The sequence below is a fragment of the Carassius carassius genome, chromosome 16 (genome assembly GCF_963082965.1).
Source record: "Carassius carassius chromosome 16, fCarCar2.1, whole genome shotgun sequence".
Lineage (NCBI taxonomy): Eukaryota > Metazoa > Chordata > Actinopteri > Cypriniformes > Cyprinidae > Carassius > Carassius carassius.
In genome coordinates, this window is record NC_081770.1 from 18,737,659 (window position 1) to 18,747,251 (window position 9,593).

Here is a 9,593-nt window from a genome sequence, read left to right on the forward strand (position 1 = left end):
GAAGCTAGATTGTTAACTGTCTTTACTGAATGAACTGGCAATGAACAGAAAATTACTCGGGCTGGCACCGCTTGGTACAACTGCTGTTGTTCTGTAGCATATGCAGCAAAAATATATAAGATAAATTGGCGGTTTATTCTTAAACCAATCAGTGAGCTCGAATAGTGGAAGCATAGTTACGGTTAAAAAATTTTTTTGTTGTTTATATATATATATATATATATATGAATGAAATGATGCTATTATGTTATGACTTTTTACATATATTAATAATATTATTATTTCTTTTAATAGTAATTGACGGCCCACCTGCAATACCATCGCGACCCACTAGGTTGAAACCAATAGGTTGAAAACCACTGGTCTAGAGAATGGTTGGATGGATTATAATATATTACACAATCATATTTTTTATTGTTAATTTGAGAAAGTTTTTTTTTTTTTTTTTACATTTTGCATTTTTAACTCAACATTTTTACATTCTTTTTCTTTTTCTTTTTTTTATCCTCATATTTTTTCATCCTCATATTTTTAAACCTTTTATGTGCACTGTTGATGGATGATATGCACTGATTAATGTTTCCGCAACACTGCACAACAATAGCACCGAACCTGTCTTTGACAGCAACACACTTAACGAGACACAACATTTGAGCACATGACCTTGCCTCCATTAATATCCTATTGTGAGAACAAAAGTCCTTTAGTCTCAAAAACACCTGGGTATGCAGTGAATAAACGCATGCAAGTTTGCACAGTGGGAGAGGCAATGGGAAAAAAAGAATCTGATAAAGCACGCCTTAAAAGGGACGGCAAAAATGCAAAAACTAATTTTCTATTGCAGGACTAAAGTACCGCTCCATAGTGTAATAGTTGTTCTTTTCCAAACCCACGGACTAAATGAACTGATTCTGACACAAACTTCAGACTTCACACGTCTTTATTTGGAAATAAATACTCTTGTTCTTCTCACACAATGGGATAAAGAGCATAGCTGGCGATCCCACAAGTGTTTTTGCCGTTGCGTATCATTCGCATGTAGCCTCCTTCACCCCATCCTGTTCCCCAACTGAAAAAAGAGAGGGTCAGACCATTAGAATGGAATTTCCATGTTTTTGGGACATATACTCTGGTACATTTACATTTTACATTTAACTGACGCAAGCGACTTACAATTGCTATATATGTCAGAGGTCGCACGCCTCTGGAGCAACTAGGGGTTAAGTGTCTTGCTCAGGGACACATTGGTGTCTCACAGTGGATTCGAACCCGGGTCTTTCACACCACAGGCATGTGTCTTACCCACTACCCCTAAATGGTAAATCACCACCCCTATGCTGGTAAAAGCATGGTATTTAATGAAGTACCATGTGTTCTACGGTCTGATTCCATCACTGTATCATGATGCCACCACAGTACAATACTTTTCTGTAAAGGTACTGAAGTTGTCTATCTTGTCTTTACCTGTTTTTGATTATCCAGTAATCTTTGCCCCCCTCTGAGCCATAACCAACCACAAGCACAGCATGGTTGAGGTTATTAGGGTTACAGTTAGATTCCTTGTAGATTCCTGTGGAAACAATTCATATAACTTATCATTCAGTTATTATTGTAGTCATATATATATGTATGTATGTGTATGTATGTATATATATATATATATATATATAATACAAATCATTAAATATATATTTATATATAAATACTTATATATTCATATTTATTATTTATGTTTATTTATACATGTTAAATAAGTAATATAATACTTAAATAACTAAACAGGTAATACAATTACATTATTTTAATTAAAATATTTATTTATATACATTATTGTTTATGTAATTTGTTATAAAATATTTTTTAACATGTATTGTACATGTAAATAAATAGTTATTAGTGTGTTCATATCAAGATTTAAATATGTAAGTGAACTATATATATATATATATATATATATATATATATATATATATATATATATATATATATATATATACATATACTATTCTACTTTACTTACCTTTGTAACTCTATAAAGTGTTATTGATTTAATAATTTTATTGTTATAATTAAATAGTTGTATTGTACATATTATATATATATATATATATATATATATATATATTACAGATTTAACATATACAAATAAATAAAAAGTCAAACTAAAATTTAATATCTTAACATTTTATAGAGTTAGTGAAATATAATATACATAAACTGCTCTACTTACATAATATATTACAGATTGTGTATATAAAATCTGTATTACATTTATAAACTTATATATATAAATACATATACTGTATGTGTGCATATATTCATATAACATATAAAAATAAAAAGTCATACTAATATAATAGAAAGAAATAAAATAGCTAAAGTTAGAAGTAAATAACCGTATATTCAAATTACTAATTAATATAAATTACTATTAAATTATTATTTTACCAAAATATTAATAACGTGCTATCTCTATCAATTACATATATTTAGTCTTTCTGTCTTTCTTGTTGTAAACTGAATCTGAGGAAGAGGAAATCTTACCCGAGCTGTAGAAGAGGAAGCTTGGATGATCAGCATCTATGGCGACGGTGATTGGACCGATGCTTGCCACGGCGTCAGCCAGTGCCTGTTCGTCTCCGGCCGGGATGAATCTGTAATCACTGACCCTGGCCACAACTGAACTTCTGTCGTAGAAACAGGGCTGAGCGTCCTGATGAAACCAGATCCCAAAAACACTCATTCAGACTGACCGAATCACACCCAAACTCCTCAGAACGGACTCAGATGCCTTACCGCTGAAGTATAGGGGTAAGAGTCAGAGCTCTCCAGCCCTTTACGGATCACGTAATCATAGGCGTTCGCCATCCAGGCTCCACTGCAGCCATACGTGCCATACGACCTGGAACAGTCCACCAGCTGCTGCTCGCTGAGGGACATGAGCCGCCCCGTCCTCTTGAACATCTGCCCTTCAATAGCACCTGTAGTGCTAAAGGCCCAGCAAGACCCACAGTAACCCTGAAGAAACACAGCATCTAATATACAGTCTAACCATTTTCAACAGAAGGCCTATATGTGCGAATATAAGTGCGCCCATCATTGATCAGTTAAAAGAGAAATCCACCTGATCTTTGACTTCAGTCACATATCCTTGTGCTCGATAATCCACATTGGTCAATCCCAGTCTGTTAGCGTTGACACGCAGCGTCTGAGACGATGTGACCTTTCCTCTCCTGTTTATCGGCCCATTAATTGTGGCGCCCAGCAATCGTTTGTACTCCATCTTGGTCTGAAGATGAGAAAAATTCGATAAAACATTATCTTAGATGACACAAAATTGACCAGAAAGTTTTTTGCAGGATGTTACATCCAAACCACTAGGTGTCAGTGCAAATCCACCTTTAAAGGGACAGTACACCCAAAAATTTTTATTCTGTCATTAATTACTCACCCCTTTTCTTGTTTTATCTGAGCTCTCTGAAACTGCATAGACAGCAACACAACTGAAATGTTCCCAGACGCAGAAATGTTGTAAGGACGTCACGTCGCTGTCTACCAAGGGTCAGAGAGCTCTCAGATTTCATCAAAAATATCCTAATTTGTGTTTGAAACGACATGAGGGTGAGTAATTAATGACAAAATGTAAATTTTTGGGTGAACTATCCCTTTGAACAAAGATAATAACAGCAGTTTCTGACATTTTCAATCGTTTTACTTACGAGGTCTCCGTATTTGTTCATTCCCATGCTAAACGACGACAATCCGAAGTGGAAATCATTGTTGTTTTTCTCAATCATTCGCATATTGGTCTCCCAGATGTTTTGTCTCTCAAAGTCGTCACTCTACAGTAATAAAGTCAAACTTTAAAATAAAGTCAAACGCAGTGCATAACATACATATAACATATAATCCACAACCATAAACAGATTAAACTACATGTTTATACTGGATCTAATGTCTCAACAGTGTTTCAAACTTTTTATTTTTAAAGGAACAACTTATGGAGCCAAAAGAGTCTCAATAAAGATAAATGCACACACTACATTCACATATGCACACATAGGATTCATAATTGCTCACACATAATTCATAAATACACACACAGGATACACAAATGGGCACAAAATTCACAAATGCACACACAAAATTTAAAAAGCACAGAAGATTCACAAATACATACAAAATTCAGAAATGCACACAAAATTCAGAAATACACACACAATTCAGAAATGCAAACAACATTTACAAATGCGCTGAAGATTCAGAAATGCACAGGACAAGATTCAGAAATGTATTTCTGATGCACACACAAATATACCTTGATTTACAAACTGCTTGCGGTCTGTGAACTTCACTGCATTTGTGTGTGAATTTTGAGACTCCTCTGACTTGGCTCGACACACAAATGCCTTTTTTTAAACAGGGAACGATCTGCAACCAATCAGATATCTCCCTTGTTTTAGCCAATCACAAGAACGCACTCCACGTGGGGGATTGCTTACTTATAAGCCAATCAGCGAACGACTCACTTTCCTCAGCGAACGACTCACTTTCCTCAGCGAACAACTCACTTTCCTCAGCGAATGACTCACTTACCTCACGCAGCCGGCGACCCACTTTGTGCAGCCGGACACCCACTTTGCGCAGCAGAAGACTCACTTTCCGCAGCCGGAGAGTCACTTTCCTCTCGCAGCGAACGACTCACTTTCTTCACGCAGCGAACGATTCACTTTCCTCACGAGTCATGCAGCGAACGACTCACTTTCCTCTCGCAGCGAAAGACTCATTTTCCTCACACAGCGAACGACTCATTTTCCTCACGCAGCGAACGATTCACTTTCCTCACGAGTCACGCAGCGAACGACTCACTTTCCTCTCGCAGCGAACGACTCATTTTCCTCACGCAGCGAACGATTCACTTTCCTCACGAGTCACGCAGCGAACGACTCACTTTCCTCTCGCAGCGAACGACTCATTTTCCTCACGCAGCAAACGATTCACTTTCCTCACGAGTCATGCAACGAACGACTCACTTTCCTCACGCATCGAACGATTCACTTTCCTCACGCAGCGAACGATTCACTTTCCTCACGAGTCACGCAGCGAACGACTCACTTTCCTCTCGCAGCGAACGACTCATTTTCCTCAAGGCGGGTGTACACGGTGCGATTTTTGCTGTCGTACGAGTTCGCATGCGTTTTTTTTCAATCGTGTGGAAATCGTGTATGCTTGTATGGTCGCGGCTCGTATCATTTGCGATGAATTACGAGCCGAGCAGAGTGGCTTACGAGCACTTCCCGACCTCCCGATCATTTTTAAACATGTCTAAAAAGTTCGTGAGCTATCGGTTTGAATTCGTGCCATTTGTGCGGTTGAACGAGCCGATTTGTTGATTTATCTGAAGTTGACCAATCATGAACTAGGAAAACCACAGAAGAAGAAAGACGAAGACGGCAGCGCCTCGCGAATGTGGACTATTGACCAGGAGGATAAGCTCACTGAAGCCTGACAGGATCCGCGAGCGCAGTATGATGTTTCTAGCAACGTGTACCATGCTTTTTAGTTCTCTCTCTCTCTCACACACACACACACACACACGCATATGTAGTTTACAGGGACTCTGCATAGACGTAACGGTATTCTATACTGTATATCCCCATACACTACCTCTATCCATCATGGAAAATGCATGTTTAAAATTTCTATTGAATACCGTATAGTATTTTTTAAAGCCATTTGGTTTACGAGGGCACAGGAATTTTCCTCACAAACCATGTTTACATTGTAATACCTATTTCAGATATTTATAAACCATATACAAGAACACAAACACACACACAGGGTGACCAAACGTCCCGGTTTCCTATTGCTGAAAATAACCTGTACGTGTAGGAAACAGTCACGGTTTGTATCAATATTTGATATGCAGTTATGAGAGAGGGAGAGCAGTTATATTAGGCGCGTTCCACTTGAAGCAGCGCTGCACAGAATGATCACCTATATGACATCAAAGTACCGCGAGATCTGTTCGAATGCATTGTGCTCTCTTAGCGCTCTCGAGGTACTTTAATGTCATACAGTGATCCTTCTGTGCGTGCAGTGGAGCTTCAAGCTAAAGCGTCTATCAACTTCGTGCGACTGCTTCTGGAATTCGCGGGTTGTAAAATCGTGTCGTATATCATCTCGTCCGTACGATTTTCAGATAAACTCACTCGTGCCGTGTGCGTGGAAATACGATCTTCCGACCATCCGAATTCGCCCCGTATACGCCCGCCTTTACGCAGCGAACGATTCACTTTCCTCACGAGTCACGCAGCGAACGACTCACTTTCCTCTCGCAGCGAACGACTCATTTTCCTCACGCAGCGAACGATTCACTTTCCTCACGAGTCATGCAGCGAACGACTCACTTTCCTCTCGCAACGAACGACTAATTTTCCTCACGCAGCGAACGATTCACTTTCCTCACGAGTCACGCAGCGAACGACTCACTTTCCTCACGCAGCAATCAACTCACTTTCCTAAGCGAACGACTCACTTTCCTCACGCAGCCGGAGACCCACTTTTATCAGTCGGAGAGTCACTTTCCTCTCGCAGCGGACCACTGACTCTCTCTTCATGTAGGGACCGAATATTATAATTAAAGTGACTTCTATATTGCATCTAAAAGAATATTTAGATATATTTAAATATTCAAAAAGGTGTCAATTTTTTTTTACTTTCATTTAAATATTTAAATTAAATGAAATAATTGCCTATTGCAAATTTATATGGTTAACTTTTTTACTGCAGTCACTGGGCTATATGTATTGAGACATTATTAAATTTATATTTTGTAAAAAATAATAAAAAATAAACCTGAATTGTAATCTAAACATCTGTATTTTCATACAATTTCATAAATAAGTAGGCTATAATATGCTGCACCGCAGGCATATCGGCTGTGTGAACTCGTTCATCTGATTGGCTTATAAGTAAACAATCCCATGGAGTGCGTTCTTGTGATTGGCTAAAAGAAGGGAGATATCTGATTGGTTGCAGATCATTCCCTGTTAAAAAAAAAGGCATTTGTGTGTCAAGCACAAATGCAGTGAAGTTCACAGACCGCGAGCAGTTTGTAAATAAAGATATATGTGTGTGTGCATCAGAAATACATTTCTGAATCTTGTCCTGTGCATTTCTGAATCTTGAGCGCATTTGTAAATGTTGTTTGCATTTCTGAATTGTGTGTGTATTTCTGAATTTTGTGTGCATTTCTGAATTTTGAATGCATTTGTGAATCTTCTGTGCTTTTTAAATTTTGTGTGTGCATTTGTAAATTTTGTGCGCATTTGTGTATCCTGTGTTTGTATTTATGAATCATGTGTGTGCATGTATGAATCCTGTGTGTGCATATGTGAATGTAGTGTGTGCATTTATCTTTATTGAGACTCTTTTGGCTCCATAACAACTGACCCAAAAACTACTATTTTACTCTCTTTTTTTGCACTATAAAAAGTGGTAAGTGGCAAGTAAAACTTTTAGTTTTTAAATGTTCTTTTTTAGTGTTTTTTCTAAATGTTTCCTGTGTTCCACTTATTAAGAATATAAGTAAAAAAAAAATAAAAAATAAAAGTAAAATCCATTTTTATTTTAAGGTAAACTGTCCCTTTAAGACACCCAAATGATTCTAACCGACCTCCTCATCGTAGGATATTTGATGAAGCCTTTTCCACAGCGCCCAGTCAGAGGGGGCTTCCTCTTCTGAATCTGCTGCCGCCTGCAGAGGTGCCCACATCAGGAGAGTAAACAGCGCCACCCAGTGTGCCTGACACGTGTCTGTACACAACACACATGACATTTCAATAAACGTTAGCTTCATCACTTTGGATGACTGAAAAGCTTTTTTTGAGTTCGGTTTTTAGGTTGACAAACAAGCAAATAAGAAAAGTGAGCACAATTTAGGTTCCTTTTCAAGTTTAAAGGAAACTAAATATTTTGTGTAAATAAATAATTAAATTAACATAAATAACTAAAGATTTAGTTATATTAATAACATTTTTTTTTCTGAATTTGTTAATAATATTTACACAGGTCTAAAACAAACATATGATTATTTTCTATATCACTCTGGATAACCTGAGAGTATTTTTTATTTTTATTTTTTGGTTCTTATTCTAAGAATGATACACTTTTACAAAAATAAATAAGTGAACAAATATATCAATACAAATATTGAGCACTAAATAAATAAATAAAGTAACATTTAGAAAGAAATAGTTGGAAAGGGCTGGAAAGAAATAAAAAACTTTGAAAGTTTTTTTTTCCCCCTTAGGCTGATTTTATAAATACAATTTATGTTTAGGTAACGTGTGGTTATTTGTTTTATCACTTTGGATAAACTGAAAGTTTGAGTACCCAACCTCTTATTTGTTATACTGCTTCACTTCTCTTAAATAAATTAAATTAAATTAATTAAAAAACATTTTTGTTTCAGCAATTCAATTTAAATAAATATTTAACAAATATTTAAATAACCAAACTTGTTCATAATATTAAAAAATGTTGACTTTATCACTTTAAATAACTTTAAAGTTTGGTCTGTGTATGTGTAGTATGTGTGTGTGTATCTGTGTGTGTGTGTGTATCTGTGTGTGTGTGTGTGTATCTGTGTGTGTGTGTGTGTGTGTGTGTGTGTGTGTGTGTGTGTGTGTGTGTGTGTGTGAGTGTTTAAAGTTCTTAGTCTTAGACTCAATATAGGTTCCGCAATTCAATTTAAATAAACGTTTATATATGCTATTATATTTATAACTGAATATTTTACACAAACATTTAAACCACTGAACTTGTTTACAATATCTAAAACTGTAGTTTTTTATTTAGTTTTTAGTCAAAAATATTACTAAGCACAATTTAGGTTTTATTTTTAGTTCAGCAATTCAATTTAAATAATTAAATAACTAAATATTTCACATAAGTATTCGACAAACTGAACTTAAGACAAGGTCCAAAACGACTGTGTGTTTCCTTCCAGACTTACCGAACATGTTGCTCTGCAGGAAGTGTGTGTCTGAGCGTTTGGAGAGCCCTGTGGGTGACTCTGAAGCATGTCTTCTGCGTTATATACTATCACGCTGAAGGTGTGTCCATACTGTTAGAACTCGCTATACATACTATGTCATCCTAAAAGAGGAAACCCCTAATTAACAAGACTTAGAACATTTAACCCTAACCAATAACTTCACCGAAATCACCGACACTGCAGCACATGAAGCTTTCCAAAAAGTTGCCCTAAGAAATCAAATGCGATGTTTCATACGACATGTTTTCATTTGTTATTGATTATTTAAATGAAGACTGAGTCAGCAGTGTTTGGATGCCAGACGTGTTTTGTCTGACTTGATTCTTGTTTGGAATATAATGAACGTACCACTACAGACATTAGATCCACAAAGTATAGTCCAACCAGAGCAAGGCCTGTATTACGGGGGTGACTGCTGAGTCGTCTGTCTTCCTTCATCTCACTTAGCCGTGTGTTCTTCAGTGCTGTCATAATGCTGTCATAATTTACCCCCGTTATTACCCTTCATCCCATGATTGGCTCTGCAGCTCAT

At 36.8% G+C, this 9,593-nt stretch overlaps 1 protein-coding gene across 1 annotated transcript; it reads right to left on the bottom strand.

Moving 5' to 3' along the window:
- Nucleotides 1-922: 922 nt before the first annotated feature.
- On the bottom strand, nucleotides 923-9,060 carry LOC132159795 (procathepsin L-like). Its single transcript, XM_059569400.1, has 8 exons — nucleotides 9,020-9,060; nucleotides 7,679-7,818; nucleotides 3,720-3,842; nucleotides 3,125-3,289; nucleotides 2,797-3,018; nucleotides 2,545-2,713; nucleotides 1,465-1,570; nucleotides 923-1,069 (listed from the first exon to the last, which is right to left on the bottom strand). The coding sequence occupies exons 1-8, from the start codon at nucleotides 9,024-9,026 to the stop codon at nucleotides 970-972; spliced, it is 1,032 nt and encodes a 343-aa protein (XP_059425383.1). The 5' UTR covers nucleotides 9,027-9,060; the 3' UTR covers nucleotides 923-969.
- Between the last annotated feature and the right edge of the window lie 533 nt (nucleotides 9,061-9,593).